The following is a 22,220-nucleotide window of genomic DNA, read 5'->3' on the forward strand; positions in this document are numbered from 1 at the left end:
CCTCCTCCTAAGAATACTGTAGCTTACGCCAGCCGTCGCAACATCGTCAGGAGACACACTCTTCAATTCTGTCAACATGAATTACACTCTCCCGAATGCATCAGTGCAAGAACAAGACTTGGCGGGAAAGTTTGCCATCGTGACGTGAGTTTGAACCTGCAACTTGACAAACTGCGCGATGCAGCAAAGGTTCGAGGCCACTGAATTTGTCCCCGGCTGATCCTATTTAGTGGCGCCTCCAGAGGTCTGGGGCGCGGCATAGCCTTCCACCTCGCTTCCCGGGGCTCAAGCATATTAGCGACATGCTCCAACGAGACCTCACTCAAGAATGTCATCTCCTTGCAGGAGGAAATCACGTCGCTCTACCAAGAACAAAATCCCCAGAACCACGCAACTCCTCGAATTTTAGGTGTAGTTGCACCTCTCACAGAGCCTAGCAAATGTTGCGACAACATTGTGGCTGCAGTGAAGGAACATTTCAGTGGCACTGTCAACATCCTGGTACAGAATGCAGCCCTGCAAGAGACCATGCCAATTGAAGCCATTGATGAAGGACATGTGCGCCGCATGCTGACAGGGAATATATCGACCGCCGTTCAACTTATTCAGGCCCTATTACCACACTTTGTCCCAGACAGCCGCATCGTCAATATTTCGTCTGAGGGAGCGCGCCAGAGTCAGCCAGCTCCGGTGACATTACTCTACGGGGCCTGTAAGGCAGCGCTAGAGTCGATGACAAGGGTTTGGGCGGATGCACTGGGGACGAGGGCTGGCATGGAGAGGACGACCGTTAATTCACTAATCGTCGGAGTCACGAAGACTGGTGACACGGCCAACGGGCTACCTGAAGGACTACCTGATATTGAGCCCGTCCGTCAACTCATAAAATATAAGATGGAAGCGTGTAGTGTGGATAGTAGGCTGGGTGAGGTAGATGATGTTGCTGAAATTGTTGGCTGGCTATGCTGTGAGAAGAGTAGATGGGTGTCCGGGAGCGCCGTATGCGCCAACGGGGGAACGGTCAAAATATTGTGAAAGATCAAATTTTAGCACTGAGGGAACAGCGAACGTATTGCAATGCTATGATTGAGTTGGTGGCATATGAAGACTCCTAGGAGAGAGAGTCTGGCTACTCTAAAAACATGCCATTTGGAAAGATCACTGCGGTCTGGTCTCTCACTTTGAAGCGTGGCTGCTAAATATCTCATCGACATTTAAAGCGGGCGTGGAATTTCGCAGCTATCGTAATTCAAAGGGCTCTACCAACACGCCAACTCACTCCAGCCCTTTCCCCCTGATTGGAGCATAAAGTAGGGATGTAAATAAAAATAAAGGCTAAATTTGCTGCCTACCGCGCTGATTGTGTCTTAAGTTTCTTGTTCACACCTTGTTGACAAGCAAGAAATGTCTACAGAATTCAAGTCGTTCTTACTAACATTGAGGCATCTCCTTGACGAGGGCGGCAGTCTGGGGTTGGGTTTGCACAGGACCATACCCGCGGCCTGTGCTTAGAAACCAAAGTGCCGTTTGGTCAGCAGTGATCCAATTCTAAGAGTCCAATGCGATTACTGCTCAAGTCATAGGTACGCAACAGGGCATTCGCACCGGAGTCTACGCCGGAGCTGTCTCCGAGACGTCCGATGCTCTCCGAGCCCGTTACACCCATGCGTGCCGAAACTTTCCAAATGACTCGGTCGCGGGATCTACACGAGCGACAGATATGAGCCAAGATTTGATTTGATGTATCGTCCGGGATGGGCAGAAACAGTGCTGGGAGTTCAAGCATCGACCTTTACCTGCTGCCATCAGGACTATTGTCAGTGGTACCTCTTTGAATCGAAGTCAACTTTGATCCCCATGTTCTACGATTTAGCCACGCAATTATCTGCCTCTTAGAGAAATCCTTTTGTTCGAAGAAAATCGAGAGTCTCTGCAAGATCGATTGCTGCCAGGCTTGTTTTGCGAAAGAACTGCGACTTTGGGCAAGAACCAAGTCACTGCAAAAACCATGGATAAGATGACAAGGGAATTGAACATCAACGCGCTCCATGCTGTATCAACAAAAAGAATAAGCGAGCTTGCCCTGGAACACCTAAAAGACGCATCATTCAGCTCACGGCTGTCATCCATCGTTTTATTGGTTAGTCAACAAGGACTACGATTTCTGGAATCACGGCTTGGACTCCACTAAGAATAACCCAGTTCACAGCATATTGGCTCCTATTGATAGGATACCGCCTGACCTTACATCCATATGCAAAGTATCCTGGCCCTAGAATTGCTGCAATCTCAGAATTGTGGTTTGCGTATTATTGGTAACACACGTCACTTCGTAGATTAATTCCGGTATCTAACAATGCGTAGGTTGCGAGGTCGCTGGCCATGGGCAGTCGAGAAGGCATTTGAAGAGTACGGCGATGTCGTACGAGTCGCGCCCAATGAGATCGCCATATTTGGGTACAAGCCGATTGTCGGTACGTTTTAATTTTGTTCTGAATATCCCTGGCTCTATCAAACGCTCACAGTATATCCTTCACCCTAGACGTCTTGATGCCTGGGAAGACGAATGATGAGCAGGCTTTTTTAAAAACTGAAGAGCTCGGAGCCCTTGCAGGAAAGCACAAAGGTTTCGCTGCTGATACAGACCCAAAAATCCATCGTCATGTGAGAAAGGCCATGGAGCCAAGCTTCAACATGAATGCAATCAAACGATGGCAAGAGCCGGTCTTACACAAGCATTACGATCGATTCATTCGGAAGGTCAAAGAGGCTTGCCGAAGCGGTCCCATCAACTTAACAGAGGTGAGTGAAACTACCTAAAGTGCAGGAAGATCGCGTTTGAGGTTGGGTGTAAACTTAGGTCGACCTTCTAGTGGAACGAGTGGCTTAGCATGGATCTTGCCGGTGATTTGACGTTTGGACATGACTACGGCAACATAGAAAAGGGTAAGTTACGGGAATCAGAGAGGAACGGCATTTTCTGACCAGTGAATCATCAAATCATTCTAGGTAAAGCCGGAGAGTTCCTTGAAACATTTTCCAAATTGAGTTTCTGGGGCACCGTGAACCAGGTCTCTTCACGCTTCCCCCTTCTATACCCGTTCGTGCTGCTTGCCTTGAGTCCTAGCTTGGCGACAGTGGCGCCGAAACTCCAGCGCATCAATAGTAAGTATATCAACGATCGAATCAGCATCAGGGATTCTCTTGAACACGAAGACTTCATGTCGTCTCTTATTAAAGACGGCGGAGAGCCGCCCGAAGTCGACTTTCTTGTTGCACAAAGCATGAACGTGGTCATAGGCAACGCTGAAGCCACTTCCAACATGTTCACGGTTTCAGTACATTTTCTCGGCATACATCAAGAGAAACTCGAAAAATTGAAGATAGATATTCGCAATCGATTCGCTTCCTACGAGGAGATCAAATCCGAAAATGTGCAGAATATCACATGGCTCAATGCTGTCATTAACGAGGGACTTCGACTAGCCACCCAGGGCACTTCCGGTCTACCTCGCATCAGCCCTGGCGGCTTCGTTGATGGCCACTACATTCCGAAGGGGGTAATCTCAAAACCTTGGCGTCTCGTTGTGTAGACCAATTGTTGCTAACCCTCATTTTCATCTAGTATCGAGTTCAAACCAGCTTCTGGGCAGTCTTCCACTCAGAGCGTTACTTTGCGAAACCACGAGAATTCCACCCAGAACGATGGCTTCCAAAAGACCATCCAGATTATGAGAAGGAGTTTGAAAATGACAAGCTTTCTGTATTCCAGCCTTTCAGCATTGGTACCCGAGGCTGTGTTGGTCGCAAAACGGGGCTCTTGCAGGCGCAGCTGATGATCTCCAAGATGGTGTGGGCCTTGGACTGGGAGCACATTAATCAAGGCGAGATGGACTGGGAACAAGATCTGAGAAGATACGCTATGAATCAGTTGCCCCAAGTCGTTGTCCGCTTCCAGAAAAGATCTATATAGTTACAAATCGAAGGGATCGGGTGTGCTCTCACAAGAGTGACAAAGCTTTACCATTTCGAATCAAGCTAAGACATTAATCTACCATACCTGACTCTTTATGTTACTGTGCAACCTGATTGTCTTGTTATTTCAATCATAGTACATATGATTGCATACATACTTACAGTGTTTCCTTAAGGTTGGACCGAGATTTCGCCTTAGCTTGAAGGGTTGATTTAGGCCCGGAAAGTAGATCTTATAGACAATCACACCATATGTAGCGGATAGGAGACAAGTTGAGCCATAGCTTTCCTTCATAATTGTTATGTAATAATGAAGTTAAGATTGAATATTCCGATGTGAATTCAAATTCTCGGCAAGATGTACCGTCATTTACCTCGCCATTGTTCTTAAAATCTTCAATCTAGTTTCAGGCGGATCGATTCTTGGTCAAACACACCCCCAAGTCCTCTATATCTGTGTAACCTCTGAATCGTGCCTTACAGCCCATACCACCGCCACTATTTTCCACTACTCGGCCAACTCTCGAAGGAAGGGGTGTTTGGCGTAGAGGCTGTCTATCCATTTTCTATTCAACTTCCCAAGGAGGTCTGTTTGAGTTCAATTGTTAGAATCTTCATATAAGCTAAGAAATGCCTGTTCACTCACACATAGGAATGCAGGTGGTGAAAAGCCCGAGAGATACAATCCCTAGGACCATGAAGACAGTTCCAGGCCCAGCTTCAGTAGTCCACGTATTGATGAAGGTCGAAAAAGAGTAAAACAGGAAGTTCTTGAGCATCATTTGTAGAATGAAAATCTCGCTGGATCGTTGTGGGAATGTGTCCCTAAGAGGCAGACGTTAGCCTGATATTCCGGCAATATTCCGAGAGCAGATAAAGACCGGATGAAGCTCACAAGATATAGAGCCCAGCAGAAGTCGAGGGAACCGAGATGCTGAAAGCCATACACCCTAGGCAGAAAGCCCCCAGGAAGTACCCATTGGCGGAGGGATGATCAACTACCCACATGAGCAGGAACCAGCCGAGCCCGCTCAAGGCAGCGCCAAGTATGTTGACAGGGATCCGGAATTCTGCTTCATACACGCCGCCATTCCATTTCGACATGATCATCGCAGACCAGTCGCAAAGTGAGCCAACAGGAATAGCAAACAAACCGCCAATCAGTGCGCCAGCCCAGAAAAAGCCATTCTGCTCAATGTTTAGGTTGTAAGGTGGCATTGACCAGATCTGCGACAGGATATAGCTGGATGCCACAAAACACGCATTGAGAACCGCACTCACGGTCAGAATCCATAGCACAGCTGGGTTGGTGAAGTTGACGAAAAGTTCGGCTAGCAAGCGAATGATGTTCTTATCCGTGTAAGTCTGACGAGACCATGGCGCTAGCATCTGTGTCAAAGTTTTCTTTTGGACGGTGACAACATCAGTCTCGGTGATTGTGTTCTTGGTTGTGATATCCGTGTCGAGCTGCCCTTTGATGACTGTGGTTTCTGCGTCGCTGTTGGATTGAGAACTTGAAGCTAGGGCTTGCTGAGTGACAGCTAGTCTCTTGAACTGCATTTCAGGGAGCAGAGCTACCGTCATGATAAGTCCTACAACATTGAATGGCAGTTCGGCGATAAAGAGGACCTTGTAACCAAGGCGCTCTGCCATTACGCCGCTGATGATTGATGTCATTGAAACGGTGCAAGCTGACGAGGCGACGATCATGGCGATTCTCCATCCGCGTTCATGGAGGTAAAACAAATCCCCAATTGCTGCAAGCGCTAAGCTCTCCCAAGCGGTAGCACCTAGTCCTTGAATCATACGGCCGGCGAATATTGTGTCGTACTGGGACCTCTGAGACCCTGCTATGCAGACCGCGGTGCCAAGCGTTCCAGTAATGGCTGCGAAGAGGAACTGCGGGCGTTTTCCGTACTTTTGCGCAAGGATTGATACCAAGGGCCTGTGGCATAGCGTATGTTAAATCTCAGTCTCAGGCAAAGACAAAACTCTAAGTGGAAACAAGGGACTACGAACCCTATAGCCGCAACAACGAGAAGGTGGTAACCAGACAACTCAGCAACTTTGGTGATGCTAACGCCGAGGATGGGGGCGAGAGCAAATGTGGCTGGGCTAAGCATAGGGCCAGGAAGCGAAGCGAAGATGATGGTGTTGAAAAAGATGACCCAAAAAGCCGCTTCCTTCTGCCAATTGGCCCAGAGCTTCCAGCGTCATGTGCGTCAGAGAAATCTTATCAGTTATGTGGAAGGTTTGACTCACCAATGGGTCATTTGGATCGTTCAAGGATGGTTGAGGGACCAAAACCGTGTCAACTCCCTACCCCGGATGTCAATGTGATGTTTAAGACGATCGTGGAGGTTACCTGTGGTCTTACCATGTACTTCGTCCTTATGAGAGTGCTACTCCGGCTCGGAGCATCATGATCTGAATCACTGATACTAGATGTTCTGACGAGATGAACAGTCCCCGTGAGAACTGCATCCTCTCCAATTTTGGCGTCAATAACACCAAGAGGCATGTTTGAATATGTGTTTTTTCGATTTTTGGGTTCTCGACTGAGCTCAACGGTATCAGGAGCTTCAGCAATCAATGGTGCTTGTTATGTTTTCTAACAAAAAGCGACGTCCTAGAATCTGGAGATCTAAAAATATCATTGTGCAGAACGGCTTCTTACGGAGTCACGATGATGCCTAAATGACTTCTTTATTTCACGCTCGGAGATGAGCCTCTGGTCGCTGAGCGACCTCTTCTTGGATCTGAGGTCCGCCGATTCTTTGAAGATCCAATAACAGCCATTTTCTGTACAGGGCCTGCACAAGCCCAGCAGGTCCATTGTAACATGTTTTGCAAGGCTCGCACACGCCAGCCTCAACCTGTAGAACCTCAATCGCGCGGTGCATATCTCTAAACACGATTATCCGATGTTACTAAGATGGGGGGTGGAGGTCGTCCTAGCTTCTTAAATGTAACCTCGCGCTTCCGCGGGCGTCCGCCGGCACTTATGCCAAGGGAAATGTCTCCGACTGAGCTCCGGAGGTTACCCCACCAGCCCGGACCTTAGTCGCGGGCCCGGGATTATCTCTCCGAGCCAAGTCCCAGTACTGGTTTCATACCTTTCATACTATACGATATCTCAATATGCTACAGTCCAGAGACCGGCGTCGTGGGCAGAACCAAGCAACCAGTGTAACTCTTTTGTTCCGGGGTAGTCAGATAGCAAGGCGTTCCGTGCATGCCGCTGCGAAAGTTTTTGCAACTGCTGGATTTGAATTACTTGTCATGTTTGTCATATTCATTGACATGGGGTGTTGGACTACACTGATCTCCAGTCCGTAGATCTTAATCCTTGCTCAAGCCTTGAAAACTGAGAACACATTTTACGCTCGCCTGGTGCTAGAGTGAACATTTGAACCAATCTATCATTGAATACCTTTCACGAAAAGAGTCCAAACGTTGACGATGGACGCCGCAAAGAGTCAATCTACAAAGGTGGATTCTTGGTTCTTTCAGAATCTTGACGATAACAGAGAGCCCTACTTGAGGCGTATTTCGACCGGCAATAACACACTCTCGGATCGTTTGCAATTCAACATTGACGATGGACAGAGGCTTACGGACCCTATCAAACCTGATGAAGATGAAGGCAAATATCCCGAGGGCATCACTCTAGTGCTAATTATACTTGCACTGGCACTGGGTCTTTTTGAGGTAAATTCCCAACGATCAATAATCGCAATGGCGAAAGATTCTTAGATCATGGCAAAGCAAGAACTTTTCTAGCTAACAGTCTTACTCAATGAACTAGTTCGCTCTCGATGCCACCATCGTTGCCACCGCCATTCCCGTCATTACCACCGAGTTCAAAGCCCTCGCAGATGCCGGCTGGTATGGCTCTGCATATCTGATGACGATTGCGAGTTTTCAAGTGCCATGGGGCAAGCTGTACAAGTTCTTTATTCCGAAGTGGATCTTCCTGGCAGCGCTCATCATCTTCGCCGTTGGAAGTGTCCTTTGTGCTATTGCCCCCAATAGCGCCTTCCTAATTGCCGGGCGTGCGGTTCAGGGCATTGGGGCTGCTGGTCTAACCGGCGGCGTCTATGTTATTCTGGCGCTCGTCACGCCTCGGAGCAAAACGCCAATCTATCTAGGCGCGTTTGGTGCCATCTTCACTGGTGCGAGTTCACTTGGGCCTATCATCGGCGGCTTTCTCACAGAAAAGTTCTCATGGAGGTGGTGGTGAGTCCAATCAGTGTCTAAGATGCACAAAAGAGAGGAGCGCTGACAAGTTACACGTCGTAGCTTTTGGATCAACATACCGTTTTCCGTTCTTGCTGGAATTATTGTTCTGTTTTTCTTCAAGATTCCAAGTACTGTCAAAACCGTCAGGGCGCCATGGAAGAGCATTTTGCGTCAGATGGATCTGATAGGTGTCGTTCTTATCACCGGTATCATTGCTCTATTTGTCACTGCAATGGAGTCCGGAGGCATCAAACATGAGTGGGACTCTGGCTTCGTCGTTGGTACGCTAATGGGGTCGATCACTATTGCCATGCTTTTCGGATTCGAGCAGTACTTCATGAAAGAGGATGCTCTGTTACAAGCAAGGTTCTTGACCAACATGAAGATCGGCTTCCTTTGCGTGTTCGCATTCATGTAAGTGGACGACCATCTCTCGATATACTTGGGACTTTGCTTTAACACCTTCATAGGCTTAGCTCCGTTGCGTACTCGATCCAGTATAATCTGCCTGTCTATTTCCAGGCAACGAAAGGGTTTACTCCAGCACAAAGTGGTGTCAACGTTCTTCCCCTATTGATCGGTGGAGGTGAGTCATATTGCCTTTGATCCATTCTTCTTCTTGCATGAAGTCTAACATCTACATCGCAGCATTCCTCACACTATTGTCCAGTGTGGCGTACTCCAAATATCGGAATGACCGGCTATATTGTGTTCTCTCTGGTGCTCTTACCGTTCTAGGCTCTACGCTGATCCTCACTCTTGGCCCGGACTCTACGCCAGTTCAGTACCTACTATACCAGCTCATAGTAGCCTTTGGCTATGGCTTAGGAACTCAAGTTCCAGTTTTAGCTGTTCAGGCTACAGTCGATGTGCAAGATGTGCCCCAGGCCACAAGTATCGTCCTACGTAAGTCTTCCCTGAGGCCGACATTCAAACCGCTACAAGTATGAAAAGCATCGTACTGATAGTCGGGAATGCTCGTAGTGTTTCAACTTCTCAGTGGTGCACTTGCGGTGTCAGCAACTCAAAACCTCTTCAACAATATTATGTTGCAGAATGCTCTGCGAAACGTCCCTAGTCTTTCCGCAGCCCAGATCTTGGCCGCGGGATCCACGGATCTGAGGAAACTCTTCTCCGCGGATATTGCTCCTCAAATCATTGCAGCGTACACGGAAGGTCTTCGAGCATCATGGGCCATGGGTATTGGATTCGCTGGCGGTGCCATGATCTCTGGGGTGTTTGTTGGGGCTTGACTTGGCATACATATTTGCACGCTAAACGCTCATTTAGGAGGGGAGTTTTATTTCTAACACTCTCGCTCAAAAATCGGATTCTGGGGCAGAGTCACTTGGCAGAGTGTCCAATTCAATTGAACAGAGTACTATAAACCTGTCCCTGGGATCTTGCCTGTGAACACATTGCTTCTTCGAACTTCAGGCAGACACATTATGTCACCCACTGAAGAGCGCAAACTATTCAATTGAGCAAGTTCATGCGAGATGACGAGGGGCAACGCCGAGGGTTGATATTTTACACAACCCAACCTGAAAGCATTAGTCAACACAACTCAAGATAGCATCTGCTAGGACCTAAGTAAACTTTAAAGTTGTGTCTGGTCTCGAATTCTTCTAGTACTCTTTCTAATAGCAGCGAGGATCGCTGGCTTCGAAAAGAAGCATACACCCAACTACCTCATATCGTACCTCATTGAACATCTTCTGAAGAGGCACCAAGATACCCACGGCATCGTCCTCATGATTATCAAAGACTCCCAAATAGTTATTCAACCACAATACAAGGCGCGCCAACGGATTACGGCTCACCCCCTTACCCAAAATAGTAGCCCCGAACACGACCCCTCCAGGCCTCAACAAGCGACCCATGCGTCCCAAAGCCTCCGCCTTGCGTGCCGGCGGGCCAGGCAAGCAATGCAGCAAGAACATGAGAGATATAGCATCAAAGCCGCCTTCCGGCAAACCATTCCCCTTCGCAAACAAGCTTTTCGAATCGTCACCTTGAGCCAGGAAGTCGCCAACGACCTTCGTAGCGTTGGTGCCGACCTCTGGATGTGCCCTTTCGATGACGGGCAGAGTAACATCCAGGCACGTCTCGTTGAGATCGACGAGAACGTACTCGGTCCATTTGGGCAAAGGAGCTCTTGCGGGGAAGTATCCTGTGCCAACACCAATGTCGAGGATCCGAGTGAGTGGAGGACCTCCCGGGTTGGACTTATACGGCTCTGCAGCGCGAGCTATATTGCGGTTGAAGAAGGAAATGAGTTTTTCGGCCGAACAATTCCAGCCGTAAGGTGAAACGACACCGAAGACGAGAGTGTCGTAGGTTTTCAGGTTCCTTGGATTGTATGCATCTGCACCTTTTGCTGTGTCCAGTTTTTTTGTTTGAGTCTGAGTTGAGGTTTCTGACATTTTTTCTAATGCTTGGAAACTGGCAATTCGTGGACCGTCTATGAAATGAAGGTCTTGTGGTAGAGAGTAGAGCATATTGGTTTCCCAAAATTGATGAGAGTGGAATCATTCAGATTATGGGCCCTGAGATACCATTCTCAAGTTCGAGCATTTGTATTAGTGCCGAACCCATCTGTGACCATGCCTACTTGTTCCACTTAGAGATGGTCTGTTCCTAGGCTGACTCCTTGCCTCCTTGAATCCTGGTTCGACTTCTAAAGGAGAGACTGTAGAGAGTATCTCAAGAGCTGTTTCAAAAAGTTCGACGACTCCGAGGTGTACCCTAAGCAATCGGCGAGCAACCGCAGAGATGAGCACTCGGATAGCAGACGGGACCAGTCGGAATGAGCTTGCGACCGCTGGAAAGCCGGGTCCGAACTGCCTCTGAGGCCCATGCTCCCACGATGATCTCCGAAAGCTCCGAGCATTTTTTGCAAGGTCGGACCTTGGAGCGGAGGTCAAATAAATCTTGACTCAGAGTTCACGTTCCGTTTCTGAGCGTCTTGTATTCTCTCGAGATTGGCGGTTTAGTGGAGTACGTAGTTGTGAAGGCTGATTTCTTCGTTCAAGTTTGCGCACCAAGAAAATTGCCCAAGCCTGTACTTCGTGTAGTGCATCTTTCTCCTTGTGTCTGTCAAGAATTCCCTCAGAATAAACTTCCCCCCCAAAGAAACATGGCGGCCATCGAATCCATCTTCCAAGAGTATGCAGAGTGCCTCAACCGCCGACTCCCCGACGGGAACATGGCCAAGTTCTCGTCTACTGGGCGCTCATCCTCTCAGCTTTTGAGCTTGCCGGCCGGCTTCGAGCACCTCGAAGAGGCAAGTGACGTGAACATTACCATTCTTCACCAAATTGGCGACGCTTTTACTGGCGATTTGGCTGCAATCCTCCTCGTGCGGATTTCACGCAAAGGCTTCTCTCCTACTTCAACCACCACTGCGACAATCGAATTCCGCCGACACGTTTTCTGCCAAGTTCAGGGCACCACTGTCTCCAACATCAAGGTTATAGACGATGTCGATGCGTTACGCAACAGCGAATCGCAGGCGGTCTGTCCTCCAAGCTGGAGCGCTAAAGCTCCCCTTCCAGGGTTCTGTCTCGCTGAGGCGTACCGCGCATACTTCAACTGCGTCTCTACCAGGACCATGGAAGAGAACCTGTCGAAATTCACCCACGATCACATTACGTTCAATGGACATTCTGTAACCCGCGAACAGTATAGAGGAGCCATGGAAGAGTGTCACGACGTCATGGCGGATTGCAAGAACACGCTCGAGAAGCTTATTGTTGATGAGGGGAAACAGCAACTTGCAGCCAGAGTGGTATTTGAGTGGACACCAGTTAAGGCTTGGAATGGAATAGAGCCAACCGGTAAAAGAGTCAAGTTTACAGAGCATGTATTCGTATGGTTCGACGAGGGTAAAATGCACACAAGTGTCACATTGTTGGATATGGAAGCTTTCAAACAGCAGATGAGAGTCTAGTTTATGAATCTTAGAACTGACTATTCGATATAAATGCTCAGTTGAGGTTCGAACCTTTGATTTTGAACATGATCCGAAGAGCTGTCAGTTGGCATTCGCTGTGGAACTTGAATCATTTGGTCTCAGCACCGGAGGGCGTTTCGGAACCAGCACCGGGCCTTTGCTGCTAAGCCGGACATTCTCGGAGCATCTCAGCGTTTAACACTGGCCTTTGAAAGTGCTGGAAGTAGTGAAGGAACAGCGGTAGTTGCCCATCCACTGCATGGAAGGCTGACTGATTGCTGTCGCACTTGACGAATCCCATATTTGAGCATAAGGAATTTCGATCATACCCACCACCGGTTCGGTCTTCATCAACATTCACAATCACTAAATCACCAGCAATATGGAGCATGATCTTGCAAATATCAAGATCTCAGAGCAAGACCTGGTTGGAAAAGTGGCAATCGTAACGTATGTTTCTTCATTTTTCTTTATCGTTGAATCACCAGGTCATTCTCTCTCTGTGGCTTCTTCTGCTAATGCGCGGCTTATTTCCTAGGGGTGCTTCGCGCGGCATTGGACGAGGCATCGCCGTTCACCTCGCAAGCCGTGGTGCGAATGTCATCGGAACATGCTCTGTGCCATCGTCCTTGTGCAAAATTGAAGCCTTGAGAGCCGAGGTAGATTTCCGGTACAGAAATGCTAGTAAGAGTTCTGTACCTCAGATTAAAGGCGTGGTTGCGTCTTTACTAGAGCCTCGAGAGTACTGCACTGCCATCGTCAATGCCGTCAAAGAGTATGGGAGCTTGACCATACTTGTGCAAAACGCCGCGGTCGTGGAGGTCGCGCCAGTGGGCATGATCACTCAGGACCACATTGATCGCTTGCTTACCGCCAATATTGAAGCACCTGTATTTCTCGTGCAGGCACTTCTACCGTATTTCCAGCCGGAAAGCCGAATCATTAATATCTCCTCTGAAGGTGGCCGGGATCCTTCTCCAGTTGCTCGTACGTAGCTTTGCTCCTTTCCGCTACTGCTTCCTGGCTCACCTGCATCTGATGTTTTGGTTCTGATTGATCGAGACTACAGTGGTTTACAGCGGTTGCAAGAGCGCTATTGAATCGATGACTCGCGTATGGGCTGACGCTTTGGGGATAAAGCCTGGGATGGAAAGGACTACAGTGAACTCAGTTGCTGTTGGCAGTAAGTTTTTCACAGCCTACTTGAACCGAAAATTGCCAAAAGCCTTCATATCTCAACCTGACCATCTTCCACTAGTTACGCAAACCGAATTGGCATCACAAATGCCGGATACCCCCGAGATCCGCCATTTTCTCGAGGCAAAGAAAAACGCATGCAGTGTAGAGAAGAGGTTAGGGAGAGTCGATGACATAGCTGAAATCGTAGGCTTTCTGTCATCTGAGAAGAGTCGATGGGTCAGTGGGAGCGTGATCTGCGCAAATGGTGGCACTGTCAAGATACTTTAGGCGAAGCAATTCCAGGCCCGGGTGTCCGTCTGTCCTTGCCAGAGATTCATAATTCAGCACCACATAGTCGTGACGAAGGACACTTCCAGATTGTCTCTCACTGGTTGACTACCAGATTCATCAAATCAAACCAGAATTGAACAGATTACGTCGCTTTGTGTCGATGTGGGCCTATTCTTACTTAAGTACCTATGCTTCGTGGTACTTGCGCGGTACAGCTGGGCTCAATAGAGATGGACAAAAACCTAACAGAGCCGGCGAGCATGAATGACCCCGGTGCCAGGGGGAAATAAGCCATTGCTTGCACACAAATATTCCAGATTTTCTATCAAAGTCCATCAAAACAATCCTCAGCCCGAGTATAAAGTAAACGCCAACCCATTTTCCTAAACCCTTGTGTCATCCTTTGAACGCCGGCCCAAGTCCCGTGCCCATGCGAATTATTCACTCAAACGCCACCAACTTGCTCTTGTCAGCTATCCTGGCTGCAAAGACCTCCATAGGAACCGCAGCCAAGACCTCCAAAAGAGCCACGGTTGCCTTCATCTCCCTAGTGATCCAGTTTCTGACCTCGAGCGCAACCAAAGAATCAACACCATAGCGGTACATAGGCCGGCCCGGATCGACTTCCGACACGGGCATCTGCAAAATGTCGGCCACCTTCTTCACCAGAGCCTCTGTGATAATCTCCAACGCCTGCTGCTTGCTACTCGCCTCAGATAAGCGTGAAGAAAGAGAAACCGTATCCGACTTTCCAACACCCGAAGCACTTGTCGCTGAGCTCGTCACAGCCAGAGGTCCGAAACGCGGGATGCTGAAGTATCCCGGCTGATCGAGGCCGTGTGCTGCCATGATGTCTGCAGTGCCCAAGCCGGTTGTCACTTGAGCTGGTGGCCATGAAGCCGGGTTTTCGCTCTTCTGCCGATTGATGAGGCCCTTGAAGAGTGCATGGAATGCCGGCTCTCGAATGCCCAAGGTCTCTTCCCACAGCAAGAAGTTGCCTGTGGCTCCTTGCTCTGCCAACACGCCAACGTCACGCATGATACCCAGGTTGACTGATACGGCCTTGAGCCCTTGTGACCGACGGTAGTGCGCCAGAGTGTCTTGGTATGTGTTGCCGGCGGAGTACTGTGCCTGACTAGGGTAGCCGTACATACCGGAGATGGACGAGCAGATGATGAAGAACTCCAGGGGGCGTTCATGGTTGAAGTACTCGTGAAGGTTCCATGTGCCTTGCACCTTAGGTCTCAGCCCAGTCTTCCACCAATCGTAAGACATCTTCTCGAAGACGATGTCGCGGAGAGCCATAGCCATTTGGACCACACCCCTGACGGGCGGAAGTTCTCGCTCGCATTCATCCAGAGCGGCCCGGAACGAAGTTGGGTCTGACACGTCACCTTGGTAGGCCTTGACGTTGGCGCCCATATCGGATAGCTCTTTGATCAGAGCCTTGGCATCTGGGGAGGCGTCTCCAGATCTTGAGAGGAAGGCAAGGTTTCGAGCGCCACAGGCGATGAACTGCCGCGCCAGACTGCGGCCCAAACCACCGAGGCCACCAACAAGGAGGTACGTGACATCAGCGCTGAGCTTGAGGGAGTTCTTAGCCTTGCGCAAGATTGGCACCTCTGCGTTATCCGTAAACGACAAAACCATCTTACCGCGGTGCTTTCCTTGCTGGATAGTGCGAAAGGCGTCTCCCACTTGGCCCGTGGAATGCACTGTTAGGGGGCTCGGAGCACGGAGCGTACCCTCATGGACCAACTTGAAGGCCTCGTCGAGGATCTGTCCTAGCGCAGCGGGATCCTCCTCGTAGAGCGTGAACTGGTTAAAGAAGGTGAACGTCGTGCTCTTCCCGAATGGTCTCATGTCAAGCCGAGTGTTGTCGAGAATGTCGCGGAGCCCAATCTCGACAAAGGTGCCAAAGGTAGCCAGGCACTCCCACGATGTCCGAAGAAGCTCTCCGGAGAGTGAGTTGAGGACGCAGTCAACTCCACGACCATTCGTGACGCGCATCACACTTTTTGCGAAGCTGGCATCGCGAGAATTGAAAATGTGCTTCTCGGGAATGCCATACGTGTTGACCAATAGCTTCCGCTTATCTTCGGAACCAACAGTGACATAGACGATCAGACCCAGGTGACGAGCAATTTGGACAGCCGCTTGGCCTACACCACCAGCGGCAGCGTGGATCAGAACCGACTTGCCTTTAGTCAGCTTTGCGAGGTTGACAAGGGCATGGTACGCAGTGGTATGAACGACGGGCAAGGCAGCGGCCTCCTCGAAGGACATGGTGTTGGGAATATGAGCAACAATGCGATGGTCAACCCGGATCTTGGTGGCGTGTGTACCGACGCCCAGGAAGCTCACACGGTCACCGGGCTTGAAGCGGCTTGCCTCACTACCAGTCTTGACAACGACGCCGCTGCCTTCCTGTCCCAAGACAGACATGGGAATGAGGCCCATAGTGGCCATGATGTCTCGAAAGTTAATGCCTGTGGCCTTCACCTCAATCTCCACCTCATGGTCTGCAAGAGTGGTGTTCAGCCGGTCGTCCTCAATAAACTGCAGTGTGTCCAACAGACCAGGTCTCTCGATTGAGAGCCTCAAATCCTCGTCAGCGCCGACAGAAGTAACCCGGGTCGAATCGTGCAAGTGATGCTTGATGGAGTCATTTTCGGTTAAGCTCCTGTAAATGCGGGTTACCTGCAAGACACCATCGTGTTCATGGAACTCATCGTCCTTTGTGGTTTCTGAAGATAAGATGCGAGATGCCAGTGCCGGGCCATGTTGCAGGCCCGTTTCTTGACTCAGATGCAGAACCTGGAATCGAGTGCCTGCGATCTCGCTCTCGACACAGCGTGACAAACCATCAATCACGCCGAATGATGGGTTGTCGCCGCAAGTGATCCAGAGAAGACGCTGGTAAGCCAGAGATAGGCTTTTCACAACTTCGTACTCCTTCTCCGACAGGTCGTCGAGCAGCGGCTTTTCAAGTTCCAACAAAGAAATGAGAACTTCGCTCTCTGCAGCACCAGACTTCGGCTCGTCGGCCAGAGTCCTCGTTGACACTGCGTAGCTTTGAGCAATGAGCGCTCCTTGTAGAGCTTTTGAGAATTGTCGAGAATCCGTGGACATGGTCGTCGGCTCCATGATAACTGCCTGCCGAGCAGGCGTACCGTTGGCCGCGAGCTTCGCATCCGCGTTCCTAGCACCCCAGTACAGCGCGAGGCGCTCATCTCCCTCAACTCCAAAGACAAAGTCATAGCCTCTAGCTTCCAGTCCACCAGGAGTAGGCTGCTGTTTGGCAGCAATAAGAACCGTCGCCTCTGGCTTGGTGAGGCTGAGAACTCGTTCAAGGAATTGGTCGCGCTTGTCAATCTTCTCCACATCGCTGGAGATGATCAAGAGATCGGCCTTGGGAAGGTTCTCCGGCAAGGGGCTATCCAGTGCGCCAAGTTCGAACGCTTCGCCGACGACGGGTGTCTTGTCGGTCGACGGGCTCTTGGCGGCATTGATGACCGCATAGCGAACTTGACTCGGGCGTACGATGTCCCCAGGTAGGCTAGCGATGACGGAGTTGCGCGCGGCATCGTGGTCCGGGACGAGCTGTAGAAGTGTAGCTGCCGGGTTCAAGTGAAGTGCCATCCGAATAATCTGTATCGTCAATGTTAGCACCCGGATAAAGTCTCCCGCATAGATTACAAGCATACCTCAGCCATCCTGTCCTTGGGTTTGATAGCAGAGACCACTCGGCTGATTTCCTGTGGCTCCATGACATCTAAGGCATAGTTCCAGCGAACTTCTGATGTAATGTCGGTCGGGTCAACCTCATTGTCTTCGCGACCTCCGCCGTCATCCACGTTCAGCTCAGCAACTCGGAAGTCCTTCACCACGAGATAAGGCTTAGAAACATCCTTGTCGAACATGAACATGTCCGCGGACAAGTCCGTAAAGCCATATCGCTCCGAGAGACAGAGTCCAGGCATGATGTAGCCCACGTCGCCAGGAATATCAGCAGCAATTTCGAGCTCGGTGAAGTGAACAGGCACGAAGGGTCTCGTGAAGTCGAAGCCTCCGTCCTTGTCACCTATCCACGTGCTGCTCAGCCAGCTCTGGAAGACCGCGTCCAAGGTACCCGCGTGAATGAGGAACGGTCGCTCAATTTGCCCCTTGCTGTAGGTCTCCCCGATATCGGTCACTCTGATATTGAAGGTGCTCTGGCCGTCGCCAACATGGCAGCCCTCGATACCCTGGAAAGCTTCTCCGTATTTCCACGAGGCACTGTTCATGTGGTTATAGAAGTTTTCCTTGGCATACTCAAGGTTTGAGTCCATGTGAACGCGATGGTACTCCGCGACTCTTGAGGCTGCGATGATGGCATCCTCCTCTACCATCTGCAGCGTTGTGTCTTCATGGTAATCGATGGTCATCAGTCCACGGCAGTTGTCCCTAAGCTGATCACCTCCGACGCATGAAGACATAGTAAACTCCCACCACGCTGCGGGGGTTGAACCTAGGGTGGATTGGAGGTAGGGCCTCATGTGAACAATGACTTCTGTTGCAACTCCTTCGGGGAGAGCCATGGCAGCGAAAAGAGATACATCGCGTAAACGAAAAGCTCGAGCAGTCTTTCCCGGTGCAACAAGCTGTTGACTAGCTTCGAGAATGATACTAGTCATACCAGCACCGGGAAGAAGTACGGTGCTACCGACCATGTGCCCACGAAGCCAAGGTTCGTCTTCGAGGCGCAAGAAGCTGCGCCAAACCCTCTGTGTCTCATCCATCATTGGCACCGGCGCTCCCAGGAGACTTCTTGTGGGAAATTTCTGTGCTAGCAGTTCCTTTGCAATGCGAGAGTCGCAGCGGAAAACTTTAGAGTGGTTCCAGGGGTACGACGGAAGATTCGTGAGAAGCTCGCAGTGAGAATCTCCATTGACCTTTTGGAGTTCCAGAGAGACACCTTCAGCGAAAAGCTCGGAAGCGAGCTGCAAACTTGTGTCGACGGCGCTTTGGAGTCTGGTGAGAACGGACTTGTAGCTGACATCGCTGATCCCGTGGTGAGACAATATCTGCTCAATAGGGCCACCAAGAGCGCTATGAGGACCAAGTTCGATCAAGAGGTCAAGAGTCTTGCCACCTGCCTCTGCTGCTGGAGAAACCATCTCCTTGATTGCTTGCTCAAAGAGAACAGGAGATACCAGGTTACGTACCCAGTAGTAGCCCCCAAGCAACTCAGGGGCAGCTTCACTACCAGTGACACTAGAGATCATGGTTACTCGCTTAGTGTCGTCTTCCTCTGAGCTATTCGGCTCAATGTCTGCGATGGAAGCGGCGTAGTCTGCTGCAGCACCCTGCATGTGGCTAGAGTGGTAGGCGACATCGACCTGAAGCATGCGAGCAAACATGCTTTCCTTCTCGAGGATAGCTCGCAGTCTCTCGAGAGCAGCCGAGTCACCCGAAATGGTGACGCTGTTCGGAGAGTTCACACAGGCTACTGTCGCGACACCGCCGAGATGCTCTCCGTGTTGTGCGAGCAATGATCGTGCTTGATCATAGGAGCAGCCGACAGCCATCATGCCGCCCTTGAGGCCGACCAGACCGGAGGAAGCTTTGCCTCTGAAGTAAGCGATGGCAATAGCATCACGGTGGGTGAGCGCCCCTGCGCAGTACGCTGCTGCAATCTCTCCACTTGAGTGGCCAGCGACTTTTTTGGGTGTCACGCCCCAAGAGTGCAGCTCGTCAACCAGGGCAATCTGCAAAACGGTACAGATGGGCTGGCTGATCATAGGCGCCTTGAGACGTGACTCTTGCTTTGACCTCGTGAGTTCTTCGACTGGGTCCCAGTCGCAGCCCATGGACTTCAGGAGAGCCGCAGACCGCGCAACTGAATCTCTAAAGACTGGGTGGGACTTGAGCATCTCGACACCCATGCCAGCCCACTGCGCTCCCTGGCCAGTAAAGACGAACCCGATCCTCGGCTTGCTGTCTGGGGTTCTCGTAGTCTTGTCGCCAGCAGTGGTTGAAAGCTTGTGTCGGAGCTCAGCGGCGTTTTCAGCCGACAAACTCCATCTCCAAGTCAGGCCCGACCTCGCGACAGATAGGGTGTGTGCCAGCTTGGCGAGATACTCTGGACTCGAAGCAGCGGGGCCAAGGGCGTCCATGTGCTCAACCAACTTATCGCCGATGCGTTTGAGCCCAGCTTGATCGTGACTGCTGAAGACAAATAGTCTCTTCTTGTTGTTTGGAGTCTCGCGGGCGACACCGTTGGCGGGCAGTAGTGACTTCCACTGGTCCGAGTTGAATGACTCCAACACAACGTGGCCGTTTGTGCCGCCCATGCCAAAGCCACTGACACTCATCCGCTTGGTCTTGCAGACAGGCCAAGGTGTTAGCTTTGTCGGTACGGCCATGTTCCATTCATCGAATGGAATTGCGGGGTTGGGCTTGTTGAAGTAGATGTTGGGGGGTATCATTCCGTTCTCCATGGCCAGGACGCCCTTGATAATTCCCGCTACACCAGCGGCAGCTTCTAAGTGACCGATCTAGGAGCTTGGAATTAGTCTTCCATTAATTCAGTGGCCAGTAACTTCGAAATCCTTACATTTGGCTTGAGACTTCCCATCCAAAGCTTTCGCGACTTCGTCGCACCTGATCCGATGGTTCTTGAGATAGCTCCCGCTTCCAGGGGATCTCCAGCCTTTGTGCCTGTGCCCTACAAGACAATCGTACTGTCAATCTGGCTATCACACGAGTTCAATTGTTGGACTTTGGTGGTGACTTACGTGAGCCTCTACATATTGAGTCGCAGAGTAGTCAAGTCCATTAGATTCGTAGACGTATTTGATAAGCGCCGCCTGTGCCTCGCCAGAAGGCAGCGTCACACCCTGTGTCCACCCGTCCGAGTTGGCGCCCGTGGCCCGGATGACAGCACGGATAGGATCTCCATCAGCAAGCGCCTTGTCCAGCCGCTTGAGGATGAGGGCGCCAGCACCTTCACCGCGACCATAGCCACCAGCATCTGCATCGAACGACCGAGAGTGGCCCTCGGGGTTGAGGAACGTCAAGTTGGCCAGCTGAATGTTGCCGTCGGGGGTGAGCGTCAGACCGATACCACCCGCAATGGCCATTTCCGACTCTCCGCAGTGGAGACTCTGGCATGCCAAGTGCGTAGCCACCAGACTCGAGGAGCACGCCGTCTGGATGGTGGCACTGGGGCCGTGGATGTCGAGAAAGTGCGAGATACGGTTCGAGACCATCTCCTCGCAGTTGCCGAGGATGTAATACTTAGGCCAGTTTGCGAAATCCCTGGTCACCATGTCTCTGTAGTCGCTCGTCGAGGAGCCGATGTAACACGCAGTTTGTGTGCCGGCGACTTTTGGCAGGGGCATGCCGGCGTTCTCGAGCGCCTCGTAAGCGACTTCCATCATAATACGCTGCTTCGGATCAAGGGCCATAGCTTCGGCTGCTGTGATGTTGAAGAAGGATGCGTCCCACAGATAGGGATCCTCCTTCAGGAAGTGCCCTCCTTTCGTGGCCAAAGTATTGACGCGATCTTTGCTGTTGGGGTGATGGAAGGCGTCTGAGTTCCATCGATCCGTACTAGGGGAGTAGGCGTCTTGATTAAAGTTAGCAGAGGTTTTCAAAACTGAACCCCATAATGACCAGTCCCTCACCTCTTCCATTCTTCAGGAGGTCCCAGAATTTGGATGGCGATGTCGCATCACCTGGGAAGCGACATCCCATTCCCACAATCGCAATCGGGATGCGCTCATCTTTGCGGGCTGCAACCATGTTGAGTGATATGTCGTGGAGATTTTGCCTGTTGTTGAAAACTAGTCTATAGCGCTCGCGCCTTGTATTGGGTATTATCTATGAGAGGGGGCGTGTCTAACGTGTTCTAGGCAAAGTGAAAGGCGAACCAGGTCTTCGATGAGGATCATGGGGAGCGCCAGACCACTTCAATATAGATACATGTACTTTCGGTAGACATCTGACAATCTAGCAGCGTCGTTTCTCAAGTCAGCACAAGCAATATCCTCTGAATCGGCACTTCCGGCCTTGCACAGAGAATCGAACGGTCACCCGTTGTTTCGGCAATTTTGCCGTGCGAAGTGAATACAGGGCGGGAGTCCGGCGATGGACCGTGTTCAGTGACGCCGGCGGGCACCGGCGGCCTGCATTGAATGCTCAATCGAATGCTCCATCGAATGCCCGTATCTGAACTGGGGTCACCCGCAAAATTGCAGAGTGTGCAGCGGCAAATGTTGAACTGTAGCGGTGAAAGAGCGTGTTCGGAGGGAGTAGGTTCAGACTGATTCTCTCGGAGCTGGTGTTTCGTCTATTCAGCTCCGAAAGAGCTGGGATTATCCTCTTCGACTGCGCCAGGTCTACTGTTCCGATTCGCCAATGCGTCCAAAGTCAAAGGCCACTTTCTGACCAATAGAACTACACGATGAAGTCTCCGAACAGATGAGCTTTGACATTTGCAATAGGATAGTGCTCCGACTTGGAATATGGTCTTCAAGTGCAACATTATATCCGTGCATTTTCGAGGGCCGGAGATGGTGTCTTTCTGCATTGG

At 50.7% G+C, this 22,220-nt stretch overlaps 4 protein-coding genes across 4 annotated transcripts; 2 read left to right on the plus strand and 2 right to left on the minus strand.

Annotated features, from left to right (window-relative positions):
• Window positions 1-4,866: 4,866 nt before the first annotated feature.
• N0V96_000245 (uncharacterized protein) lies at window positions 4,867-5,628 on the minus strand (the record flags this gene model as incomplete). The annotated part of the gene is made up of 1 exon (XM_065755880.1): window positions 4,867-5,628. The coding sequence occupies one exon, from the start codon at window positions 5,626-5,628 to the stop codon at window positions 4,867-4,869; it is 762 nt and encodes a 253-aa protein (XP_065615120.1).
• A 1,809-nt stretch (window positions 5,629-7,437) lies between these two features.
• On the plus strand, window positions 7,438-9,470 carry N0V96_000246 (uncharacterized protein; the record flags this gene model as incomplete). Its single annotated transcript, XM_065755881.1, has 6 exons — window positions 7,438-7,647; window positions 7,784-8,214; window positions 8,365-8,631; window positions 8,688-8,803; window positions 8,866-9,123; window positions 9,238-9,470. 6 exons carry the CDS (start codon window positions 7,438-7,440, stop codon window positions 9,468-9,470), a joined length of 1,515 nt encoding a protein of 504 aa, XP_065615121.1.
• A 1,886-nt stretch (window positions 9,471-11,356) lies between these two features.
• N0V96_000247 (uncharacterized protein) lies at window positions 11,357-12,169 on the plus strand (the record flags this gene model as incomplete). The annotated part of the gene is made up of 1 exon (XM_053195386.2): window positions 11,357-12,169. One exon carries the CDS (start codon window positions 11,357-11,359, stop codon window positions 12,167-12,169), a length of 813 nt encoding a protein of 270 aa, XP_053047039.1.
• A 1,914-nt stretch (window positions 12,170-14,083) lies between these two features.
• On the minus strand, window positions 14,084-21,430 carry HPM8 (Reducing polyketide synthase hmp8; the record flags this gene model as incomplete). The annotated part of the gene is made up of 4 exons (XM_053195387.2): window positions 14,084-17,293; window positions 17,350-20,181; window positions 20,422-21,254; window positions 21,313-21,430. The coding sequence occupies 4 exons, from the start codon at window positions 21,428-21,430 to the stop codon at window positions 14,084-14,086; spliced, it is 6,993 nt and encodes a 2,330-aa protein (XP_053047040.2).
• Window positions 21,431-22,220: the final 790 nt, after the last annotated feature.

The sequence above is a fragment of the Colletotrichum fioriniae genome (genome assembly GCF_027942845.1).
Source record: "Colletotrichum fioriniae strain IMI 355084 chromosome Unknown scaffold_1, whole genome shotgun sequence".
Lineage (NCBI taxonomy): Eukaryota > Fungi > Ascomycota > Sordariomycetes > Glomerellales > Glomerellaceae > Colletotrichum > Colletotrichum fioriniae.